This window comes from Cavia porcellus, unplaced genomic scaffold (genome assembly GCF_034190915.1).
Source record: "Cavia porcellus strain 051 isolate PalLab524CR breed Dunkin Hartley unplaced genomic scaffold, mCavPor4.1 scaffold_4, whole genome shotgun sequence".
Taxonomy (NCBI): domain Eukaryota; kingdom Metazoa; phylum Chordata; class Mammalia; order Rodentia; family Caviidae; genus Cavia; species Cavia porcellus.
The window spans coordinates 81941237-81967635 of record NW_026947487.1 but is presented as its reverse complement, the minus strand read 5'-3'; the positions used below and the strand labels follow the sequence as shown (position 1 = coordinate 81967635).

At 38.2% G+C, this 26399-nt stretch overlaps 1 protein-coding gene across 4 annotated transcripts in view; it reads left to right on the top strand.

Annotated features, from left to right (window-relative positions):
- Metap1 (methionyl aminopeptidase 1) overlaps nt 1–26399 on the top strand; it is a 92478-nt gene that overhangs the window by 23895 nt on the left and 42184 nt on the right. For 3 of the 4 annotated variants that reach the window (XM_063247327.1, XM_063247326.1, XM_063247329.1), the window contains exon 2: nt 23273–23324. In XM_063247327.1, coding sequence (XP_063103397.1) covers nt 23273–23324 — 52 coding nt within the window. Of the gene's footprint in view, nt 1–23272; nt 23325–25487; nt 25602–26399 lie in introns of those variants that run through there. The other variant, XM_063247328.1, reaches the window with a different exon arrangement.

The following is a 26399-nucleotide window of genomic DNA, read 5'->3' as shown; positions in this document are numbered from 1 at the left end:
TTTACTGGCTGGTTCTTGTGTATTGAATCATCCCTCATTTCAGGAGTCTCACTTGGTATTGCTGTGCAATTCTTTTAATGTTTTGTTTAGAGGTTTTTAGTTGAGGATTTTGTATCAATGTTTGTCTTAGTTGATTTTCTGGTTGCTAAGACAAAATATGCAACAACCCAAGTTAAAGGGTAAAGGTTTATTTAACTCACAGGTTATAAAGGTTTCAAGCCATAATTGGCTGGCTCCAAGGCAGGGTGGCATGGCAAACAGGCATCAAAGAGGAGAAACAGCTCATAGCAGGGAAAAGACAGCAAAAGCAAACAACCAATAGATGATCACAGCTCTTTCTATTCCCTCTGTGTTATCTAACCCTTAGTTCTCCTAGTGTCCTTGGGTCTAGCATTGTACCATGAATAAATCCTAGCATCACTCATTTTAGATCCAAGCGCTTGTGAAAAAGGCCCGCCTACGACTACATGAGGATTTGGGGGATATCTAGACACAATCCATAACAGTATTCATAAAGGGATTAATGGTCTAGTTTGTTCCCCATTCTGCCCCAGTGAGTGTCTTTATTCTGAGATAATGTTGATATGAAGTGTTTTTCTGTTACTTGAGTCCTCCTGTTTTAATTTGTAAAATATAATGTACAGAAGATGTGTTTTTTTTCAAATTTTTAATTGATAAATAATACACATTTTTATAGGGTAAATTATTTCAATATCTGTATACAGTGTGTAGTGACCAACTAGCTTAGCTATCACCTCAGATATTTGTTACTTCTTTTGTAACATTCAAAATCTTCTCTTTAGGATGGGGATATAGCTCAACAGCACAGCACCTGCCTGGCAAGTGTGAGGTCCAGAGTTTGATTCCCAGTACCAAAAAGAAAAAAATTCTCTCTTTTACTTAATTTAAAACATATGATAAGTTATTGTTAACTGTAATCACTCTACTGTGCTATAGAGCCCTAGAATTATTTGTACTACTTCTGAATTTGTACCTATTAACCATCCTCTCTCTTCCCCTCCTCCCCACATTTCCTTAGTGTTAATGTCCTCTAGATCACAGTCTCCAAGCTTCTTGGCACCAGGGACAGTTTTTCCAGTTTGGGGAGGGAGGGTCAGATGGTTTTGGGAGGATTCAAGTGCATTACATTTATTGTGCACATATTTCTATTATTACACTGCATATAATGAAATAATTTTTATTTTATGAAAAATGAAATAAAATTTCTTATCAAATTAGAGATAACGATAGTTATTTAATTGTGTGTTGTGATCTTAAAACTAGTTATTCAGAGTACAAGATATGGACCAAAAAGATTCTTACAAAAAAGAAACAGATAGCAACACAAAACTTTTAATGAACTAGGATAAATTTGTAGTATAAATGAAGCCAGTTAACATATATATTGAAATATTTTTACAGCAGTGGATTTTGTGTTTTGGGGAAGTATTGGGACTTCTCCATTCTTCCTGTTTATCTCTTGCTCTTTTGTGTGTGTGTAAAATGGTTCTGATGTAAGAAAAACCATGTGATAATTTGGGATTTTATGTCTGATTTATTTCACTTAAAATTATTTTCTCAAGTGGTGTCCACTTACCTAAGAATGCCTTAAGTTTATCTTTCTTTATGGTCCACTGTGTTTATTTATACATAGTCCATTGTGAATAATATTACATCCTTATCTATTCATCTGTTGATGCATATATACATGGAGTCTAAGATCTAGCCGTTACAAGTTGCACTGTTATAATTGTACATTGTATATTGTGATGATTTTTAACTTTTTTGGAAAGATGCATAGAAGAGGGATAACTGGATCAAATGGAATTTCTACTTTTAGTTTTTTGAGGAATCTCCACACTGGTTTCCATAGTGGATAATCAAATAATTGTACAATTCACCATAATGTAAAATCACTGGGAACCTTGAGCTTGTCTTCTTGCAACTGGATAGTGCCATGTGAGGGCGATGAGAGACAGTGACATCCAAAGTGTGTTGATTATGTCTAGCCTGCTCTGCAGTCCTGTGTAGTTGCTGTTACTGCAGAAAACCCTGCTTCACAAAGGTAGGAAATTGGAAATGAAAGCAGGCTTTCCATTGCTTTTGTGGCATTTTCAGAATGTTTTGTCTTTGTTTAACCCAGAATGTATGGAGATTTGAAATTGTCTCAAAATAGTTTGTCACCAGCCTTTATAATCCCCAGCATTTGGTCCTCTTCTGGTATAGATGAAATCATTTCACTTGGCTTACTCACAGATGGGTTGTGGCTCCATTCATTGCCACTTTGTGAGTCTTATGTGGTTGGGAAGTGAAACTCAAAACTCTTTAAAGTGGAGACAGGTGATTGTGTACCTGCTAGGAAAAAGAAGGTCTTGGCTCAGTCTTTATTTTTCAAAGTCTGATAATGTTTGAAACATGTCAAAAAAATCTCAGCATTCATCTTTGAATGCATCCATTCATCTGTCAACTTGAACACAGTTGTCATTTTGCCCTGAAGTGAAAGATTGAGTTCACTGAGCAGGTCGAATGGGTAATATCAATAAGTTTTGCCACCCATTCTTTGTCACTGAAGTGTGCTACCAGTGGTAACTTTTTCTTTTTCTTTCTTTCTTTCTTTCTTTTCTTTTTTTTTTTTTTTTTTTTTGGTCTTTTCATTTTTATCGGTACTGGGGATCGAACTTACAACTGCCTGCTTGCAAGGCAGCTACTTATGTCGCTGAGCTAAATCCCCAGCCCTGGTAACTTTTTCTAAAAGAAATGTCTGTAGTGGCTCTCATAACTCAAAAACTCTGGTCAGTGATCTACCTTTAGAATGCCTTTTCATTTGTGTAAGCGAAGACATGTGCTTTGCATCCATCTTCTCATGGAAGTACACAAACAAATGTGGAGTTTAGAGCATGTACTTTAATGTGATTGATACTTGTAATCACATTCTGCAAAACATCATCAAGTTCAGGTGACAGTTTCAGATGTCTAACGTTTCTGCATGAATGATATGGTATATAGATTCATATTCAGAGTCACTTGTTTGATGTGATTAGTGAAACCAGAAAGCTGACCAGTCACGATTATCCACTGTGTCTATGCACACACCTATGTAAAATGACCAATTTGGTTTCCTAATATGTAATCATTCAAAGAGTAATCATTCAAAGAGTTGAGTAGTTCTGGTGTTGGCTGGCAACAAAAATGCATACAACATATCCTGATGTGCATCTTCCTGAAAAATGTGACAGAAACAAGCATTCTTGGCCTGTCAATATCAGTAGATCCTCAGCCTAGGTGACTGTGTGACTATCACGGTGATTCATTAATCCTTCCTAAGAGTTGTGTCTCAATGTCTTCTGCTGTTTCATGTATAGTACTACCTAGAACCACCTCGTACAATAGTGCCACCTTTTGAACCTTTAAAAAGTTTAAGATAGATGTCCTTAGTATCGAATATGATCAGCTTTTCACCAATAGTAAAAGGCATTTTAGCTTTGACAGTGTACTCAAACACTAAGAATATACTCTCAGTAGTGGCACATTTGTGTAAGTGGTAATCTTCAGTAATTCCATCTATTCTTCATGTTAACATTTTCTTCTTTTGAAAAACTCCAGAGGCTTGTCTTTTAATGAAGGGTGTGTGGTTTGGTTTCCATATGGTGAGTCAGCTTTAAAGGTTTCATAGCTTTGTTGAATACCTGATCACTACACTCGGTAATATACAAACTGGGCTTGGAAAAGGGAGTCACCTGTTGCAATGAACTGGTAATTTAAGTAGAGATCTTAGATATTTTCTTTTAAATTTAACTTCCTTTTTGTTAGTAATCTTAGAATTGTCTGCTATCACTTTCCTTATTGGATCTTTTTGCTTTTTCAGAGTTTCTCCAGTGATAATTGGCGTTATGGTTTATGTCTGGATGTTTCCACAAAGCCTCATGTGGTCATGGTGGGATGGGCCTTTCCAAGCTGACTGAATCTAGTGATTGTGATTGGTTCATTTTCTAGTGCTAGGATTGGTGGTCTGAGTGCTGTTCCCATTCTGGAGTGGGTAGTCTGCATAACGTGTAAGGGATAGAAAGAGGCTTGCTTCTCTCTTTTGCTTTTGGTTTCTGCTGCCATCACCATGAAATGTTACTCCTCAGCCACACCTTGTCTTGGAGCCAGCTCAGTATGGACTGAAACCTCCACAACTGCAAGCTAAATAAACCTTTTCTTCCATTTTGGGCATCAGGTATTTTGTCTTAACAATGAGAGAAAAGTAACCAGGACACTTGGGTTTTACTCATTTTGGCTAGGTGGGCTTGCTAAAACTGTTAACTGAGATAAGTACACAACACAGGGCAGAGGCATGGGCAGAAGTGTTAAATAAAATAGAGTAGGTTACTAAACTAAAATAATTCTTGGATTCTGACTTAAAGCCAGAAGTATGTGTCACTTGGTACAAAAAAGACTACTGCCATAGGCAGTTTGTTACTGGCTTTCACTGGTAAGCTATTTCATACAAGTCTGATTTATTATGATCTTTGTTCAGTCAAACCTCTTTGCTAATGTCCATCTATATTTGCAGCCACTTCTCAGTGCTGGCGCCACTGTTTCAGCTTCACTTTAGATAATCAGGCATTTGATTCTCATAAAAAGCACACAACCTAGATTCCCTGCAGGTACACGGTAGCATTTTTGATTTTAACAGAATTCTTATATGCCGCTGATCTGTCTGGAGGCAGAGCTTAGGTGATAATGTGAGTGATAGGGAATGACTACACAGATGAAGCTTTGCTGGCTTGCTTGCCACCCACCTCTTGCTGCACTGCCTACTCCCTGGGGGTTGGGGACCTGTACTCTGGACCTGTCTGTATTGTTGGAAATGATGGACTTTCTTTTAGAAAAGTCCATTTTCTTTAGACTTGATAATGCTATTCCATGAACACTTAGTTTGATCCTGCATCTTGGCTATTATGAATTATGCCGTAATAAATATGAAAGTGTCATATATACTAATTTCTTTTGGTTCCATTTCTAGTAATAAGACTCCCAGATCATATGCTAATTTAATTTTTTAGTTTTTGAGGAATGTTCATAATGATTGTACTGACTTACATTTCTACCAGCAAGTTATAGGCATTCCTTTTTCTGTACATCTTCTCCAGCATTTTCATTTTTTTGTCTTTTTGATAGCTATTCCAAATGTGAGAAAATGACCCAGAGATCTCCTTTAAGGGTGCTACCCTAGACTTTTTTTTTTTTTTTTTTTTGGTACTGGGGATTGAACCCTGAACCTTTTCACTGAGCTATATTCCTAGCCTCCCACCAGTTTTATCTTACTTTTTTGAGACAGTTTCTTGGTGAGTTGCCAGGCTGGGCTCAAACTTTGTGATCCTCCTACCTCAGCCTCCTAGAGTGCTGGGAATACAGGTGTGCACCACCATGGCTGGCTCAGACCTCACTTAGAGGTTCCACCACCTCCTGCTAGCACCTCCCTGGGAACCAAGCCTCTACTGTGTACAGTCCTGGCTCAAGGAGAAAGCTGACTAGGCAGCATAAGGCTCCAGGGAGTTGTGTCACCTGTAAGAGAACACAGGGGATTGTGCCTCAGGAAATGACATTATTCCTGGGCGTTGCATGGGGTCTTTAAAGAACTGTCTACTTGTTTTACGAGGCGTTCAGGTAGCCCATCTAGCTTCTCTATCTTGTTGAAAGTAAACACACACCGAAATGCGCCCCCAGATAAGGACTGGGTCAGGGCCATTCCACATATTGGTTAGTGGGTCTCTCCATAAAATAGACACAAACCGTGTTTGACTTTGAGTATGCCAAAATCGAGATGCTGCGGAGCAGCCTGAAGCATCCAGGGTCAGAAAATTTAAAATAAAAAGAGCATGTGAAAGGACATTTCTAGGGGACCCCCAGGTGGGGTACCATGTCTCCCTTTTTATTTTATCTATGGTGAATTTAAGGGAACGATGCGCACATTCAACAATGCCTTGTCCCTGAGGATTATAAGGTATACCTGTGGTGTGGAGGATATTAAGGCTCTTGCAAAATTGGGCGAAGGAGGTACTGGTATAGCCAGGGCCATTATCAGTCTTGAGCTGTTCAGGACATCCCAGAACTGAGAAGGCTGACAGCATATGGGCTATAATGTGTCTAGTAGCTTCTCCAGTCTGGAGAGTGGCAAAAATGAAGCCACTATATGTGTCAATAATGACATGTACATATTTTAGATTGCCAAACTCATTGAAATGCGTAACGTCCATTTGCCATAAGGTGTTAGGAATTAAACCTCTTGGGTTGACTTCTAGGTGTTGAACAGGTAAGTGGATAGCGCAAGAGGGGCAATTTTTTACAATTTGTCTGGCTTGCTCACAGGTAATTTTGTAGAGGAGGCGGAGTGTGTGAGCATTGAGGTAGTGTAGCTGATGGGCCTGTTGGGCCTCAGACACCTTGGAGTCATGAGTCATAAAAACCTGTGCTCGTACAGTAACATTAGCCAAATGATTTCCTCATGCAAGAGGCCCAGGGAGGTTGGAATGGGCCCGCAGATGACCAATAAAGAACTTATGACGGCGAAGCCGTCTGAAGCATTGTAATCGTTTGAACAGATTTGTAGCAGGGGAAGCATGACAGATGGTAGCAACAGTCTCCAGTAATGGAACAGACTGAGCAAGGTAAGCACTGTCAGTATACAAATTAAAGGGTCAGTTGGAGTAAGCAGCAAAGGCTGCAAGAATAGCTTGTAACTCTGCTAATTGGGCAGAGGAAGTGTCTGCCTGGAGGGTAGAAACATTGTCTTGGGATACATAAGCGGCCCTTCTGGAGGATGAGCCATCAGTGAATAACACCAGGGCGCCTGGAAGGGGTTGTGAAGCTGTGATCTTAGGGAATACAAATGGGTGACGATTAGCAAAGTCAACTAGCTTATTTGGAGGGTAATGATTGTCAGTAGTCCCTGAAAAGGAAGCTAAGGCAATAGGCCACACTTCCATAGTCTGAAGTAGCCAATCTATTTGGTCTTTTGTAAAAGGTTGAATGATAATGTCTTGTTCTTTGCCAAAGTAACATTTTCCTTGCTTTCTACCCTGAATTATTAGGTCTGAAACAGGGAGTGTTCTTTTTGGGGAGACTGATAAATGGACCCACATGAGGGGAGCTTGTTGCCAGAACACTGCTGTGGGACAAAGCTTTGTATTAAAAATGAGAAACTGTAAAGGCTCATTGTAGTCCATAAAGGAAACAGTTTGTTGAGCAATAGCCTCTTCTACTTTACGGAGCGCTCTCCTGGCATCAGGTGTAAGCTCTCGGGGGGAGGTTGGATCTATGTCTCCCCGAAGCAGCGCATAAAGGGGCTGTAAATCATGTTTAGTTAGTTTTAAAAATGGTATGAGCCAATTAATGTCTCCCAATAGTTTTTGGAAGTCATGAAGTGTTCTGAGGCCATCAAGCCTCAGTTGGGGCCTTGGAGATAGTATTTGAGTGCCACGTAATTGAAAACCCAAGTATGTATATGGATCAGTAAGCTGTACTTTATCAGGGGCTATTTGAAGTCCAGCCTCTTGTAAGGCGACCTGTAAGTCCTGGTAGCACCTTAGGGTTTAGTTTTGGTCTCTTGCCAAGAGGATATCGTCCATATAATGAATAATATAGATATGTGGCCAATGATCTCTGACTGGCTGTATCGCAGTGGCTACAAAAGACTGGCATAGTGTGAGGGAGTTAGCCATCCCTTGCAGCAAAACGCGCGATTGAAATCTCTGCATAGGGCTTTAAAATTAATTGATGGGAGACTGAAGGCAAAACGTTTTTGGTCATTTGGATGTAAAGGAATAGAGAAAAAGCAATCTTTAAGATCTATGACAATTTTAAAAAATCCCAAGGGAATGGCACTGGGTGAGGGGAGGCCTGGCTGTAGGGGCCCCATTAAGACCATTGTCTTATTTATCACCCTAAGGCCTTGTAGCAGCCTCCATTTCCCAGACTTTTTTTGAATAACAAAGATAGGTGTGTTCCAAGGGGAATTACTAGGGACAATGTGGCCTGCATCTAACTGGTCTTGCACCTGCTGTTGTGCGGCTGCAAGCTTTTCAGAGGAAAGGGGCCCCTGATTGACCCATACCGGCTCTTCTGATAGCCACGTAATTTGTTTAGCATGGATCGCAGGAGTGTCAATGGCCCCTATGAAAAATGGCCTAACCCAGCTTTGGCATTGTTAGGGGTGGAATGATGGGATCAGTAATGCCCATGTTATTTTTTCCTAAGCCCTGTTTTGGCAGGTAGCCCTTATTAAGCATTTACATTGTGACAACATTATTAGGGCTTCCCATAATTAATCCCATTTGGGAGAGTAGGTCTCTTCCCCATAAATTAAGAGGCAGACTCTCTATGACACAAGGTTGTAAGTGTCTCTGATTAGCTTCTTGATCTCTCCAAACCAGTTGTTTGGAACTGCGTTGTGGATTTTTTGAGTGTCCAATCCTTTGGAGGTGTGTTAAGGTTGTTTCTAAAGGCCAGGCAGTAGGCCACTCCTCCTTTTTGATAATGGTAACATCTGCGCCCGTATCAGTGAGGCCTGAGAAACTTTTTCCATCTAAATATAGAGTCATGAGGGGCTTTTCTTTGGAGATACGTTGGGCCCAATATACATCTGAAGCTCCAGGAAAGGAGTTCCCCCTATAGGGAGTTATGGATTTGTTTGAGCCAACGGCAATAGCAGCAATTGAGCAAGGCGTTGCCCTGTCCTAACTGGTATGACGCCAACAAGGGGAGAAACCATGACTTTTATTTCTCCTGTGTAATCACTATCTACTATCCCGGGCAGAACTTGTAATCCTTTAAGCGTAGTGCTACTACGTCCAATAATAAGTCCAAAAGTCCCGGGGGGAGGGGGCCCATAGATTCCTGAGGGCATGATCTGGACATCCATGTAAGGGATTAATACTGTGTTGGAGGTGGAACAGAGGTCCAACCCTGCACTCCCTGGGGTTGCCCTGAAGAGGTCTGAAATGGATTGTTTTGTGCTGGGACAAACCTTGGAGCCCCACGGGTTTGTCCAAAATTGGGGGCCTGGGGCTGGCCCCATAACCCATTTCCCTGCGGGGGAAGAGGGTTACTGTGAACATCTCTTTTGGATCTGTACTTACTAGCCCAGTGGTCTCCTCGCTTATGTCTAGGACATAGCCCTGGTTTTTTTTGTAGAGGACTGATTTTGATTTTTTCTTTTGCAATCACAAGCCATGTGGCCACTTTGGCCACATTTGAAACAAGCGGCATCTTTTTTAGAACGAGAGAGGGGTTGTGTAACTATGCAACCTTGTGTTGTAGCCATGGCTAGGCCTTGATAAACCAGCGCAATATCTGTACATAAGCGGATATAACCCGATAGGTCCTCTTTTTTGCGATGTGGTCGAATTGCAGCCTGACAATCTGAGGTTGCATTTTCATAAGCCAATTGTTTAACCAGGGCAGAGTTTGTTTCTGTGGAGCCGAAAAGATGCTGTGCCGCCTGTAAGAGGCTATCGACAAAGTCCGAAAAGGGCTCCTCAGGCTTTTGTTTTATTTGGGTGAGAGATAAGGTAGGCTCGCCTCCTGAGGGGAGCTGTTTCCATGCTCTAATGGCTGCCATATTAATGTGGGCAAAGAGGCCCGAATCAAACCGCATTTGGGTCTCTTTTGTGGCAAAATCTCCTGTTCCTGTAAGCATAGGGGTTTGGCCATGCGGCGTTATCTCTGGCTATGCCCTCGCATTGATCAAAAAATTCAGATCTCCATAATAGATGATTGCCTCCGGAGAGGGTGGCTTTTGCTAAGTCTTTCCACTCATTAGGAATAATCCAACCCCAAGTCAAAGAATCTAGAACCGCAGTGGTGTAGGTGGCAGTAGGGCCGCATTGAGAGACTGCGGCCTTTAACTCTTTTAAGGCTGCCACGGTGAGAGGTGTGTGTATCCTAACAGCTTGTGGTTCAGTGCCCTCTTCAACATCCCGTTGGGGAGTAAGGGCCTCTGTGACTGGGAAAGCTATTTTAGGCTGGCTGCCGGAGGCAGGCACCATTTTAAGCACACCACAAGGCGTGCCGGAGGCAGGCGCCATCTCAAGGACACTATAAAACTGTGTAGCTCGGAGGGCCTGCAATTGAATTGAAAGATTTTGGCATTCTTTTTCTAGCTGTATCTGTTTTAAAAGATCCGTTTTTCTTTGCTCTAATTCCTCTAATGTGCTAGAAGGTTGAGAGCAGACGGTGAGTGCATCATCATAGTCAGGGGACGGCCTAATAGCGGCCGGTGCTGCAACAGGGTCAAGGTGATATGTAGAGGCTTGTTGTGTTGGTTGTTCCCAGTTGACCTCCTGAGAATCAGAAAGGCTGGGGTATAAAGGCTTATATGAATCCCCAATTGGCCATGGAGGCACGGGGAGTGGCGGGCCACCATCCTGGGACCTGTTGATCATGTCAACAGGAGGAAGTGGTGGCAGATCACCATGTAGCAGGACCTCTAACAGGCCATCATCCTCTGCATCTGAGAAATCAGAGGCTTCAGATTTTTCTGAGGACAGTTTTGAGGTAGAATTAACAGAGTCGTACACGGCAGCCTCACCTAGTGCAACCGTCTCCTCAACCTGAGGGTCTGCATGCCACTGGGCAAGCAGCTCAGAGATTAAATTCCAATATGTAAAGGTGGTCACAGGAACCTTTTCCAGACCGAAAACTCTATATAGTCTTTTAAAGCATCTCTTACTCTATTCCACCTCTTGGTATCGATAGAACCCTCTAGGGGGAACCAAGGGCAAACCTTACGAATAAATTGAAAATACTGCAATAATTCTTTTGCTCTAACCCTTACCCCTCTTGTCTTTAATGCCTTTAAGGCCTCCCATGAACAATTCGTGTTTGCCCAATACTTGACCCATGTCCGGGAAAAGAAATGGGGTCACCGTTCACTCACCGTGACTCGGGCAGCACATTGGGTAGTCGTCGGTGCAGGCCTTGCTACTTAATTTAATGTCCTGTTGCTTTAAGCTTTAATCCTTGATTCAGTTTGCTCACTCCTTGCCGCGGTCTTTGGTTCAATTTGCTTTCACTTTCCGTTTAAGCCGGCTGTCTCTCGAACGGCTCCCTCGTTAACCCCTCTGTGCCAGGAGCCCCCACGCTGAGTGCCACTTGATCTGGCCTGCAGATCAATCCGTGGGAAATTCCTGAAGAGGGAACAGGGATTAAATAAAAGACATGGGGGAGACAAAGAGAAATGAAAGCAAGTCAAAATAATCCGATCAAGCTTCTGTTTATTCAGGAAATGATCACATCTTTTAAAGGCCAAGGGCGGGAGGTGGGACAGGAAGAGGTTAAGGGATGAATACAACAGGGTCACCGTCACATCCGGATACGTGACATAAGCAGGAGAGGATTATGGTTAATGTAGGCAGACGCATTACCCATAGGAGAGAGAGGCAGGGAGGCAGCAATGGGCTGTCACTCGGCTCCCTACAGTGCAGCTGGCTTTGAACTCACTATGCAGCCTAGGCTGACCTTGCACTTGCAGTGGCCATCCTGCCTCAACCTCCCAAGAGCTAGGATTGAAGGCACCATGACCTGCCTGTAAGATTTTTTTTTTTACTTTTGACTTTTTAAGGTAAACTAAACTTTTTAGTTGATTTCTCTCTTTTTTTTTTTGTCTTGTTCCTTTTTATCAGTACCGGGGATTGAACTCATGACTGCCTGCTTGCAAGGCAGGCGCTTATGCCACTGAGCTAAGTCCCCAGCCCCTTACTTAATAATGTTTTAAAAATTTGGATTCCCAGCAATGCCAAAAAAATTAAAATCTTTTTACCAGAAAAGCTATACAATATAGGGAAAGATTATATTCCTGTTTTATTGCCACATCATCTCTGTCTTCATCATCGTGTCAGAAGATGTTTACACAGATAGTTATATAAGTATGCATGTAATGTTCTGCAATTTTGTGTTATAGTTTTATATTTGGTTATTAAAATTAAAGTCTGTATCAAAGTGTCTAGGCTTTGCTCAAAGACCTCCCAGTCCCAGCTTTAGGCATCACTTCCTTAGTGGCTTGCATAAAGATGAACATCTGACAATGATTAGTTGACTAACTGTATTTAATGAACCTTACTTTTGTATTCTGGAACTTCTTGGGTAATGGGTTTACCTGTAGCTATTTAATAAAACTTTATCACTCCTTGGTTTACCAAATAAAAATTCAAGTGACTGCTGTATTATGTGCCTGGCACTGTACTAAGTGTTGGAGATAAAACATAAGGGAAAGAGGGGTATGTTCCCTGTCCCACATAGCCTACAGTCTGTTTGGGAGGCATGTATTACACAGTTGCAGGTAAGCAGGTAACTAGTCTATTTTGTTAAGTACAATGAAGGAAGGTAGTGACAGGGACATGTGAGGAACTGCAGTAAAGAAGGGGCAACTGGCCAGGGATTTAGCTCAGTGGCGTAAGCGCCTGCCTTGCAAGCAGGCAGTTGTGAGTTCGATCCTTGGTATCGATAAAAAATGAAAAAGACAAAAAAAAAAAAAAACAGTAGACAATTTTGGGGCTGGGGATTTAGCTCAGTGGCATAAGCACCTGCCTTGCAAGCATATGGTTGTGAGTTCTACCCCTGGCACCAATAAAATAAAAGTAGATAACTTGAAAGTAACACCCTGAAATCTCTGAAAAAGATAATAAATAAAATATAAAAAAATTTAAAAATGAAATAAAAAACAACTCGAGGCTATAGAGGAAATCTAATTAAAGGTACTCTCCCATGTAAAGATAGAAATAACAACCTTTGTAAAGGAGTTGCTAATCACAGCTAAAGAAGAAATAGAAAATAAAAGTACAGGAGCATGGGAAACTTACTGAAACCTTGAACAATATATAGAAAACAAGCAGAATTCATCAAAAAAACTCAAGGAGACATCCAAGAAACAAAACATTCTATTCAAAGCTGGAGAAACCATTTAAATGAAGCTGAGGATAGGATTCCACACCTTAAGGACAGGATCACAATTAATGATCATGAAAGAATAGAGCTTTTAAAAATAACAAAGCAGCGTGAAATGACAATCCAGCAGCTTCAAGATGGTGCCAAGAGCAACAGTAAAAGATTAATAGGCATCAGTGAAGATGCAGGAGTCCATGCAAATGACATAACTGAAATAGTCACAGGAGTAAAAGCAGAAAATTTCCCAAACATGGGGAAAAATCTGATATGCAGATAAGTGAAGCATATAGAATTTTCCAGACAGTCACAACCAACATAAATCTACACCCAGACATATAATAATTAAGATCTCAGACATACAGCACAAATACAGAATACTAAAAAGCTGTTAGAGAAAAGACACAACTCACCTATCAAGGAAAGCCCACTGGAATCACAGCAGACTCTTCAGCACAAACCCTCAAGTCAAGATGAGATCGGAGTGAGGTATTTCAAGCCCAGAAAGAAAACAGCTTTCAACACAGACTGATGTACCCCCCAAAACTTTCATTCACATTTAATGGAGAAACAAGATACTTTCATGACAAAGAACAATTGAAGCCATTCATGTCCACCAAAGCAACCCTAGAAAGACTATTGAAAGATATACTAGGTAGAGATAAAAATGACTACAATACCCAGAACAACAACAGAAAGTAAACAACTTGGACATAACATGGAAAAGTCAAGCCAGTACATATCAGTGATATCCATAAATGTACGTGGCCTCAACTCACCTACCAAAAGAAATAGATTGACAAAATGGAATCAGGAAACATGATCCCACAATATGCTGTATACAAGAAACACACCTGACCCAAAAGGAAACTCACAGATTCAAAGCCAAAGGATGGAAAATAGTGTTCCTTGCAACAGGAACCCAGAAAAAAGCAGGGGTAACTATTCTATTGGCAGGGAGCATGAACTTCAAACCTAAAATGATTAAAAGAGATAAAGAAGGTCACTACATGCTTGTTAATGGAAAAATTTAAGAGGAAAAACTAGCAATTATAAATATACATGAAATACGAGAGAACTCATCTACATAAGACAGATCCTAATGGGGATGAAAAACCAAATACACAAGAACACAGTAATAACAGGGGACCTTAACAGCCCATTGTCGCAAAGACTTTTGTGACACTTTTTGTCACACTTTTTATCAACTAGATAAAAAGTCAGCCAAGAAATAATATAACTGAATTATGCTTGCGAGCAATTGGACTTCTACTAAGTCCAATTGTTTTCAGCTGCGCATGGCACATTCTCCAGAATAAATTATATATTATCCCATAAAACATTCTTAAGTAACTGCAAAGGTATTGAAATTATCCCATCCGTAATATCTGACCATAGCACAATGAAATTTGAAATTAATGGCAAAGGAAGTTGCAAAACGTGCATAAATATGTAGAAATAAAGTAACAAACTTTTGAACACCCAGTGGGCTACAGATAAAATAAAAGAAGACATAAAGCAATACCTACAATTCAGTGAAAATTGGGAAACAACATAGTATGATCTGTGTGATGCAATGAAAGCAGTCTTACAAGGGATATATATAGCAATGAAATATGTGAAAAAAAAAAAAAAACAGAATGAGCACAAATAACCTAATGCTGCATCTCAAGCTTCTAGAAAAAGAAGAGTAAGTTGTTAAACCCAAAGCTCATACTAGAGAGGACATTGTAAAGATTAGAGGAGAAATCAATACAATTGAAACTAAAAAATTACAAAGAATTAATCAAAAAGCTGGCTTTTTTTTTTGAGAGAATAAACAAAAGTGACAAACCTCTACTAACCTTACAACGAGAAAGAAAGAAAAACCCAAATTCATGTAATGAGGACTGAAAAGGGGAAATTACTACGGATTCCTTGGAAATACGAAAGATCATGAATACCTACTTTGAAAATCTCTACTCACATAGGGTGGAAAACACAGAGGAAATGGACGGATTTCTAGAAACATGAACTACCAAAGCTCAACCAAGAAGATTTAGCAATTTTGAATAACACAATATCAGTTATTGAAATTGAAAACATAATTAAAAACTTACCAACAAAGAAAAGCCCATATCCTGATGAATTCGCAGCTGAATTCTACCAGAAATTTAGAGATGATTTGATGCCAATATTCCTTGAACTCTTCAAGTAAATTGAAAGGGAAGCAATCATCCCTAAATCATTAGTGCAATCTCAGACTAAAAGCAGGGGAAAAGCCAACTGAAAAGGAGAATTATAAGTCATTCTCATTAAGGAACATTGATGCAAAGATTCTCAATAAAATACTGGCAAATAAAATGCAGCAAATCATCAAGAAATTTATACATCATGACCAAGTGAGGCATTACATGAATGCAGAAATGGTTTGACATACGTAAATCAATAAATGTAGTATACCACATCAACAGAGGCGAAAACAAAAACCACATGGTCATCTCAATAGATGCAGAACAAGCTTTCCATAAAGTCCAACACATGTTCATGATAAAAACCCTTCAGAAACTCAGAATACACGGTGTCTATGTCAATCTTATATAAAGGCCATCTGTGACAAACCAACGGCAGCATTACACTAAATGGATAAAAGCTGAAAGCTTTCACTTTAAAATCATGAGCAAGACACTATCTCCAATCCTATTCAATATAGTTCTGGAAACCTTAGCCAGGGCAGTCAGACAAGAGAGAGAAATAAAAGGAATAAAGATAGGAAAGGAAGAAGTTAAATTAGCACTATTTGCAGATGACATGATACTCTATATAGAAGACCCAAAATGCCATTAAAAGACTACTACAAGTAGGGGCTGGGGATTTAGCTCAGTGGCATAAGCACCTGCCTTGCAAGCAGGCAGTTGTGAGTTCAATCCCTGGTACTGATTTTAAAAAAAAGACTACTAGAAGTATTAAACAAATTCAGCAGTGTAGCTGGATACAAAGTCAGCACTCAAAAATCAATAGCTTTCCTGTACAAAAACAAAAAACTCACTGAGACAGACATTATGGAAATACTGCTCTTCACAGTAGCATCTAAGAAAATGAAATACTTAGGAATCAACCTAACTAGGAATGTAAAAGACCTATGTGCTGAAAATTCTACTACGCTACAAAAGCAGATTGAAGAGGATATCAGGAAATGAAAGGATATTCCTTCCTCTTTGCTAGAAAAAAGCAACATTGTGAAAATGGCCCTACTCCCAAAACTGCTATATAGGTTTAATGCAATCCCAATCAAAACACCATTAATATATCTCACAGATCTGGAGAAAATACTCCTAAAATTCATTTGGAAACAGAAGAAACCTAGAATAGCAAAGGCAATTCTGGGCAACAAAGGCAAAGCAGGAGACATCTCAATTCCTGACTTGAAACTATACTACAAAGCCACAGTGATAAAATCAGCATGTTCCTGGCAAAGAAATAGACCTGAGGATCAATGGAACAGATTAGAAGATACAAGCACAACTACAAAGACACTCAGCCACCTGATACTTGACAAAGGGGCCAAACATGTTCACTGGAAGAAGGATAGCCTCTTTAATAAATGGTGTTGGAAAAAGCTGGCTCTCTACATGCCAAAGACTGAAAGTAGATCCATGCCTATCACCATGCACAAAACTGAAGTCTAAATGGATCAAAGACCTAAATATGAAAACAGAATGTATAAAAACAAGAAACCTAAATGTACTGTAAGTCAAGGTAGGTAGAAGTCTTGGAGACATAGGGGTAGGCAGAGAATTCATGAACAAAATGCAAACTGCATGGGAAACACTTCAAAGAAACAACAACGGGTTTCATATTGAAAATTTTCTGTATTTCAAAAGAAATCACCAATAGAGTGAAAAGAAAACCCACAGAATTGGAAGGAATTTTAGCTAACAACCCCTCAGACAAAGGACTTATATCCAGAACAACAAAGAATTAAAAAAAAAAATCACCCTCCCCCAAATTCAAAGACCCTCTCCAAAAATGGGCATCTGAGATGAACACACAATTCTCAGATGAAGATATATAAATGGCAAATAAATATATGAAGAACTGTTCACCATCACTGATCATTTGAGTAATGCAAATGAAAATAACATTGAGATTTCATCTCACTCTGGAAAGAATAGCTGCCAGCAAGAACTCTACTGATAACAAATTTTGGTGAGGCTTAGTGGGAAAAAGGAACTCTGCTCCACTGTTGGAGGGAGTGTAGACTGGTGCAACCAATATGGAAATCAGTGTGTAGAATTTTCAGAAGACTAGAGTTGGAAGTTCCATTTGATCCAGCTATTCCCCTCTAGGGTATTTTCCCAGAAAAACTGAAAAGTTCATATCACACCCATATATGCACACCCATGTTCATAGCAGCAGAATTTATAATAGCTAAATCTTGGAGACAACCAAGATGTTCATCGACTGCAGAGTGGATGAAAAAAGATGTGGTTTTTTTTCAGTGGAACATTACTCAGCTATGAAAATGGATGATCTTAAGGCCTTCATAGGCCAATGGAGACAACTTGTGGCTATCCTCATTAGTGAAATAAAAAACCATATTTATAAGTATCACATTGTGTGTCTAGTGTTGAAAATAATAAGAAATGTAGGAGTAACAAAACCCAAAATGTATAATTGCTATTGTAAAAAAGGAAGGGAAAGAAAGAGCTCTAAAGAATATAACTGCATGTATGTTTAAGTGTGTAGGATTGATAACCATATTACTAGGTTTTTGTTGGATAGTTGAACAGCTGTTTCCAGTCATGCTGTTTGAATGTCCACTTTTTATACTTTACTTTTGTAACTTGAACTATTTCTAAGAAGACAAAATGTAATTTATCAACTCGTGATTTCTTACTGTTTATTTTTTTGAGATTATCATTATTTCTACCCTTTTTCGTTTTTTTCTTTAAAACAAATAAAATGTATGAATTGAAATTTAAAATAGTTTTAGGATGGATCATACCGTTATTTCATTGGAACAAGTTACTGACATTCAAATAGAGTAGAGCTACATTTGAGATGTACTGAACCTAAATATGCTGCCTGAACTTACTTATGAGTACAGTTGTCTCTATGTATCTATCTATGAGTTGTAAACCCACAGATTCAACCGATTTAATAGTAGGTGAGGAATATTCCAGAAAGTTCTAAACCAAAATGTGAACTTGTGCTATTTTTGAACCAACAGGAATGAAGTGAAATGTAAGCGTACTGTGATATAGCCTCTTCCCATTTTATGGATTGTATACATACAGCACTTAGGTTTCCACATTAATTGCCTTTAATTGTCTTAATTAATTGCCACATTAATTGTCTTTTTATATATCATGCATTTAGGACCATGATTTTTATGTCTGTATTGAACATCTGCAGCCTTTTTCTGTCTTTTTTTTTTTTGTTTTTTTTTTTTGTCCTTTTCCTTTTTATCCGTACTGGGGATCGAACTCACGACTGCCTGAGTTATGCCGCTGAGCTAAATCCCCAGCCCCCCCTTTTCTGTCTTATTACCTTCCAGGCAATAACATCTATTTATACAAGGTAACATGTATTTATGTAGCATTATTTTAAAAGGAATTACAAGTAATCCTGAGACAAAATACCTGACACCCAAAATTACTCAGTTTGTGGAGGTTTCGGACCGTAACCTGCTGACTCCAGGGCATTGTGTAATGGCACTGTTCAGGGCGGCAAAAGACAGCAAAAGCATCAAGAGCAAAGTAGCGTGGGCACTTCATCTTTTCTCCCTAACATTGTAAGCAGGCTGCCAACCCCTCAAGACTGATGCAGTACCCATACCACCTCTATGCTCTCCTCTTGAACAGGCTGAGAATGTTTTTAAGTAAAGACCCAGCTCCCTGCTGAATTGCTTAAACTTTTAAACTTCTCAGGTTGATACAGTCTATCAACTATTATAGTAATCTTAGAGATGATTTGAAGTAAATGTGAAGATGTGCTTAGATTATGCAAATGCTGTGTCATTTTATAAGGGACTTAAGTATCAACAGATTTTGGTATCTGTAGAAGTCTTTTTGGAACTATCCCCAAATACCAAGGCATGACTGTATTATAAGATACAGATTTTTATAAAAATTCTTTGGGCAGTGTTGTTAGTTTCATTTTAGCAGGCTGCTTACCTCCAAGTTCTGTGGACTGTGGTTCAAATATCAGTTCAGCTTTCAAAGCTTTCTCAATAACTACTGAGATCTCTCCTAGTGCAGAAGCAGAAATTGGGTCTATTAGTTCTGTTCTCATAAGCATCAGAACAATCTCATGGGGACATTTGGATTTCTTGAAACATTCTGGCTTCTTGGAAATCCTTGTTTTGGTCCTTTGGCCAGAAACCTCTGTTTTTATTTGCTATACCTTTACTTGTGAGTAAACCCATCTCTGATTGAACCTAAGTTTTCATAGTTCAAAAGCTTGGGAAGGATTGACACATTGAAAATATGTATATAGGTGTATCATCTTTTCAAACTGAAAATTTAAATTGTTTCTAAATATAATGGAAAGCTGGGAGTATAGCTCGGTGGTTAAATGGTTGCTTCCATCTGTAAGATGCTGGATTCTGTTGCCAATTATTAGGTAGTTAATTTTGCAATGGTGAATATCAAATCCAGGGCTTCACATATGGTAAGCAAGTACTCTACCACTGAGCTACATTGAATACACATAACAGGTTTTTTTCCCCTATTTTATGGTGAAGAAGGGTAAGCTAATCAAGCTTTTTGCCTCTAGCTAATAAGTGACCAAGCAAAGATAAAAATCAGACATCAAAGTCTAAGATTTTAACTATTATTCAGAAATTGAGTATATGTTAGAAAAGCATGCAGATTTGGAGTTGCCCTGTTATGGACTGTAAATTGTGCATAGTAAAATGTAAGCAGTGATTTCTTTTCCTGTAATATTAAAAAATTAGAGATACGTATTTTTTGTAACATTTTAAGTGCTTTTATCTTGCTTCTCTGATGGTTTCTGCAGTTGCTCTTTTAAATTTAAATTGATTTATAAACTTCTGTTTTCTCTAAATAAATCAGTTGTAATAGGAGCAGAAAGGAAAAGAACATGGTTTTGAAGTGAGCCTACCTTGTTTATTTTTTTATTTTATGGGAAAAAGGTAAAATTTTATAACAGAACAATAGGAGACTAACAATAGTTAATACATTACATGTTGTTATCTTTAAAGTAGTTGCTCAGGGTATAAAAATTTCCCCAAATCGATAATGGCACAAACCTTCCTTTTTAATGAACTAAGAAACACTGATAATGTAACTGAGTTGATTTTTTTTCCCATTTCCTACTGTCCTTTTTCCTTTTACCCATCATAGTTCCTTTTTCCTTTTGAACAATTTCTTCCCATTTTACAGTATCTATTGTACATTTTAGACCTTATTTACTCTTTCAATAGCTTACACCAGGGAGACAATATGATGTTTATACATGTGAGTCTGATTTATTTCACTTATGAGTATGGTCTCAAGTTGCATCCATTTACCTATAGAAGTTCCATTCTTCTTTATGGCTGAGTAGTATTTCATTGTACAAAAATACCTTATCTTTTTAATCCATTTCTCAGTTGATGAGTATTTGGGTTATTTCTAAGACTTAGCTATTATAAATTGTGCTGCTATAAATATGGTTGCACGTATATTGCTGTAGTGTGATGTTTTTAATTCTCCTGGGAAGTTATCCAGAAGGGGAATAGCTGGGTGAAATGAGATCTCTAATCCTACTCTTTTGAGGAATCTCCACACTGATTTCTACAGTGATTGCACCAGACTACTTTCCCACCAACAGCGGAGAAGGGTTCCTTTTTCCCCATAGCCCTACCAGCATTGGTTGATTTCTTGATGGAGCCTATCTTTTTTAAAAGAAAGTTTCTAGATTCCTCAATCAACAATGGGATTTATACTTTGCCAGACTAGGTTTCATAACTGTCACTATCAAGGAGGCGGGGAATGTTTTTAGTTGGACATATAGCAAGATCCTGCTGGTGCTGGTGAAAGGACTGGACAGTTTGCAGCCTGTTCCTGAAGATAGTAATGAAAAGAGTTGGGTACACTCATCCCAGTGTGTGTACACATAGTGATGTAATACTGGGTCAGAATCCTTGTCCTGTTGTTATGTGACAGATTGCTCATCTGTGCTTCAGTATTGTCATTCATAAAATGAAAATCATGGTGTTTGTCTAATAGGGTATTTGTGAGTATTAACTAAGAATGCAGAGATTCAGTAATTGGTAATTGTTAAATGTTAGTGTTGTCTTTATTACTGTGGTTTAACACTTGTCTTTTTGTATAGATGTGATAATATTGAAAACACTTTTTCCTGTTTTAGTTGTTGGATCTAGTTCTCTTTCTTTTGCAGCAGAATCATTAATACTTTTTCTACCAGACTTTTATAACAGAAGTAGGGAAGAACTGATTTTTTTTTTCCTAGTTGTGAGCATTTTTTGCAGTTTGACAACAGGGATAAATTCTTACTTTTATCTCTTGTTTCCGTTTTCTGTGGCTATTGTGACAAATTATGACAAAACTTGGTGGTTTAAAACAACATAAATATATTTTCTTACATTTTAATGGGTTAGAAGTTTGACAGGGGTCAGGGCTAAAAACAACTGTTCATAGATCTGTGTTCCTATCTGGACCTAGAGGAGATCCATTTCTTTGTCCGTCTCAGTTTCTAGAGGCTGTGCATATTCCTTGATTTATAACTACTTTCCTCTATCATCAAGTCCAGTCATGTGACATCTCTTTGATCTTGTTGCTGTTACTACGTGTGTCTTTACTTCTGCCTGTATCTTCTACGTTTTATGAACCCTTATGAGCCATTGATCCATCTGAATAAAACAGGCTAATAATCTATCTTTCTCAGTGGTACCACCTTAAATCTCCCTTGTCATATAGCATATTTATAGTTTCCAAAAGATAAATACATGGATGTCTTTGAAGTGCCAATATTCTGCCGACCATCCTTTTGACCTTCCCCAAAAGTCTGAGCTCAGAAGTCAGACTTTTGAGTTGTAACTTCAAAACTGAAAGATCTATAATGTTTTAGATACCTTTTTATACTTTTGAAATCAGTTGAGGTTGTAGGTTATACTATGGTAAGGTGTAGGTATGACTTGCATTTTCTTACTTAACTGTAATGTGGGGAGGTTGGAGTAAGTACAGGAGAGTAAAGGGGAATCAGTAAAGATCCTGGCCTAGGAGGAAGAAGCTGACTGTCCAAAGGTCCTTGGATGAACAGTAAGGTAGTGCAGCCTTAAGGTCACTTTTATAATACAGTTTGATTACTAATATCTTAAGAGATGTTTTTTCCTGTGGGGTGTTTTTTCCTTAGATTTTCTCTTATCTGTTTCTTCTTGTATGTTTCCAAAGATTAAACATTTGTAAACTGGGGATGATGGTGCACACCTAATAATCCCAGCATTTGGGAAAATCAGATATGAGGTTCCTGGTGAGTTCAAGGCCAGCCTGGGTTACTTATTGAGACTCTTGTCTCAAAAAACCACAAAAACAAACAAATCTGTAGGAATTTGTAAGTTTTCTTAGTATTTTGAGTTATTTATTTGAGGAGTGGAACTCTTTGAAACAAAGGTGATAAAACTCAAAGTATAAATAAGATCTATGACTACTTGAATATTTTTCTGATTACTTCAATTCCTAATTGAATTCAATTTATTATTGAAATTTCACAGTTTGTTACTTATTACTGGTAATTTAAATATGTTACATGAACACAGTTTTCTAAGTGAGAAGTCCTGTCTTTCTAGCTATCCACTTTGATCAGTCAGTCAGCAATACCGAAACCTTGCCATGACTTCGGAACTCGGCTTGGGTGTGGGCGGTAGTGGCCAATTTCCACACAGTCTCCCTTTGCCAGGCTTACTGTCTGACAACTGCTGGCACATAGAAATTATGCTAACTGGTTAGATGAATGACTTAATATATTGTCACTAATTGGGAATGTACTATGCATAAAGGAAGAATTTTTAAATATTTCCTTGTAATTTTTTCCAGTGTATGATTAATAAATTGGCTAATGGGTCTTTTCACATGCTTTATAATTTGGTGAGATAAAATTGAAATACTGTAACTGTTTAATGTATAGACAAATTTTACTTGCTTATTTGAAGTGAAGATTATTTTTGAATTGAAATGAATAGGTGTCATTTCTTAAGCTTTTTCCAGATATTTAAGTTGCAGACCCTTAAATTTCAGGTGTTACAAATATAATTTGCAGTCACTATGTTAAATATAACATTCCTTAAGAATGTTTCCAATTAAGGAAAGTCTGGCACTAATTTGCTTGTTTGGTCTTTTAGGAATGTTTTAAAGGAAGTTGGGCTACTCACAAATTACTACATAAGAAAGCAAGTAAGTAAAATCACTTGTCCTTCTACCATTTGTCCACAGAAGTGGCTTTTGTACTGGAAGACAAAAATTCTTGTAGTTCTGAAAGTGTATATTTCAATGATCTCAAAGTATGATCCTGAAGCTATTTTTTAAAATTTAAGTTTATTGATACAGTTTAGGTATACATAATGACTCCAGTCATTAGAGGGAATTTGTATTTGTCCATGAAATATCTTGTTTCCTCCCCACCCCATTCCTATCCCCTCTTTGCCAATCTCCTACCCCCCTTAACAAAGCTTGGTTTTCATTTTATCTTCCTTTTCTCGTTTTTTTCTCCCCCCCCACCATTTCCCTTTTCCTTTTGAACAGTTTCTCCCTGTTTCACGATATATATTGTACATTTAAGTTTTTATTCACATTTTCAGTTTCTCAAGCCAGAGAGATAATGCCAAATTTATATATGTGTGTGATTTATTTCACTTATATTTATGGTTTCAAGATCCATAGCTATAAATGTCACAATTTTATCTTTCTTTATGGCTGAATAATATTCCATTATAAAAAACACATTTTAAAATATCCATTCCTTGGTTGATGAGCATTTGGGTTGCTTCTAAGATTTAGCTATTACAAGCTGTGCTGCTATAAATGTGGTGTGCATGTATCACTGTGGTATGTTGCTTTTTAGTTCTTCTGGGAAGATATGAGAAGGGGAATAAGCTGGGTCAACTGAGACCACTAAGCCTAGTTTTCTGAGGAATCTCCACACTGATTTTCTTGAGTGGTTGTACTAGTCTACACTCCCACCAACCGTGGAGAATGGTTCCTGTTTTCTCATAGCTCTGCCGGCATTTGTTAGTGGTTGTCTTGATAATAGCCATTCTTTCTGGAGTGGGAATCTCAGTGTAGTTTTAATTCACATTTCTTGAATGATCAGTGATGTGTTGAACATTCTTTCATATATTTATTTGCCATTGGTATTTTTGTTCTTATGAGAAATGTCTATACTGTCTACACTCTTACAGTAGCTTACATCATATTGTCAGATACCCATTTTTGGATTGGTTCTTTGAATTTGGAGTGTATAATTTTTTTTATTCCAGTTCTTCATGATCCTTTCATAGAAGATTGCAGAAGGTCCACCAAAAGACTTCGAGATTTGTTAACCAGATTCAGTAGAGTATCTGGATACAAAATCAACACTCAGAAATCAATAGCATTCTTGTACACAAACAGCAAACTCACTGAAAAAGAAATTAGGGAAACAACACCCTTCACAATAGCATAAAAAAATAGGAATCAATCTAACAAAGGAAGTAAAAGATGTTTATATTGAAAACTACAGTACTCTGAAAAAAAGAGGTCAAAGAAGATAGCAGACAGTGGAAAGATATCCCTTACTCTTGGATAGGAAGAACCAATATAGTGAAAATAGCCATATGCCCAAAATTGCTGTTTGCAGATTTAGTACAATCCCAATCAAAATACCATTAGCATACCTCACAGAACTAGAGAAGACAATACTAAAATTCATTTAGAAATAAAAGATTTAGAATAGCAAAAGCATGTCTGGGCAAAAAAGACAAGACAGGGGACACCGCAATCCTTGATTTGAAATTATACTGCAGTGCTACTGTGATAAAAATCAGCATAGTACTGATGAAAAAGCAGAGCTGAGGATCAGTGGAACAGACTACCAGATGCAGAAACAGCTCCAAAATCGTCTGGCCATTTGATCTTTGGCAAAGAGCCCACATTCACTGGAAGAAAGATAGCCTTTTTAATAAGTGTTGCTGGAAAAACTGGCTTTCTACATGCCGAACTCTAAAACTAGACCAAGATCTATCACCATGCACTAAACTATAATAAAAATGGATAGACAATCTAAATATTAAATACTAAATCTGCTGGAACATAGGATAGGTAGAACTCTGAAAGACATTTGCATAGGCAAAGACTTTATGAACAAAACCTTGATTGCACAGGAACTATCACAAAGAACAACTGGGATCTCATTTTATTAAAAAGCTTTTGCACAGCAAGAGAAATCACCAACAAAGTGAAAAGACAACTCATGGAATGGGGAAAAAAAAGTTTATGCCAGCTACTTCTCAAAGGACTAATACCTGAAAGCTATTTTTATTCTTAATAATATGTTTGTTGTGTTTTTTCAGGTATTTAACATTAAAATCTGAGATCTTTGCTAGCAAGATGGGTCTGGCATGACGTACAACTGATAGTGTCTTTGCCAGAAATATTTTCATGTAGGCAGAGAATGGATGAGTTCTTTGACTTCAGGTAGCTAAATCCCTTTTATTGTTTATTTTATTTTTTTGGTACTGGGGATTGGACTCACAACCACACACTTCCAAGGCAAGCACTTGCGCTGCTGAGCTAAATCCCCAGCCCCAATTGTTTAGTTTTTAATTTATATGTTTTTCCTCAAATTATAGTCAACCTTCTGTGTCCTCAGGCTCCATATACATGCATCTATGGATTTAAATAACTATGTCAAACATATTGAAAAAATTTTGCATCTTTAGTGAATATGTATAGTATGCAACCATTTACATAGCTTTTATATTGTATTAAATATTAGAAATAATCTGGAGATGATTTAAAGTACGTGGAGAAGATATGCATAGGTAATGTACAGATACATGCTATTTTATAAAAGGAAATGGAGCATCCTAGGAAGATCTTGAAACCGGGCTACTGAGGGATGGCTGTACTTTACCTTTTGGTATCGTAATGTTTTTGTCCGTAGTCTAATATTTAATTTTCTTTTTTGAAATTACTTTGTATGACACCATGCTTCTTAGCTATTGCTACTGCTCCTCCTGTAAGTTCGTGTTGTTAGCGTAGCTATCTTACGATGGCTCATCACAGTGACCTAGACATTGATAGGTGCTGTTATGTCATTGCCACCTTGATGGATGAAGACTTGGCAGGCAGCACAGCATTATTTCTATAAGGTCTTTGTTTTAACTTACGAATCTTGGTCTCTTGTACTGATCTGTTGGTATTTTTTTAGGCGTTATTTGATTTAAGAAGTTTTGTTAGATTGTCTCTCAAAAAAGTCATAATGTCAAGAAA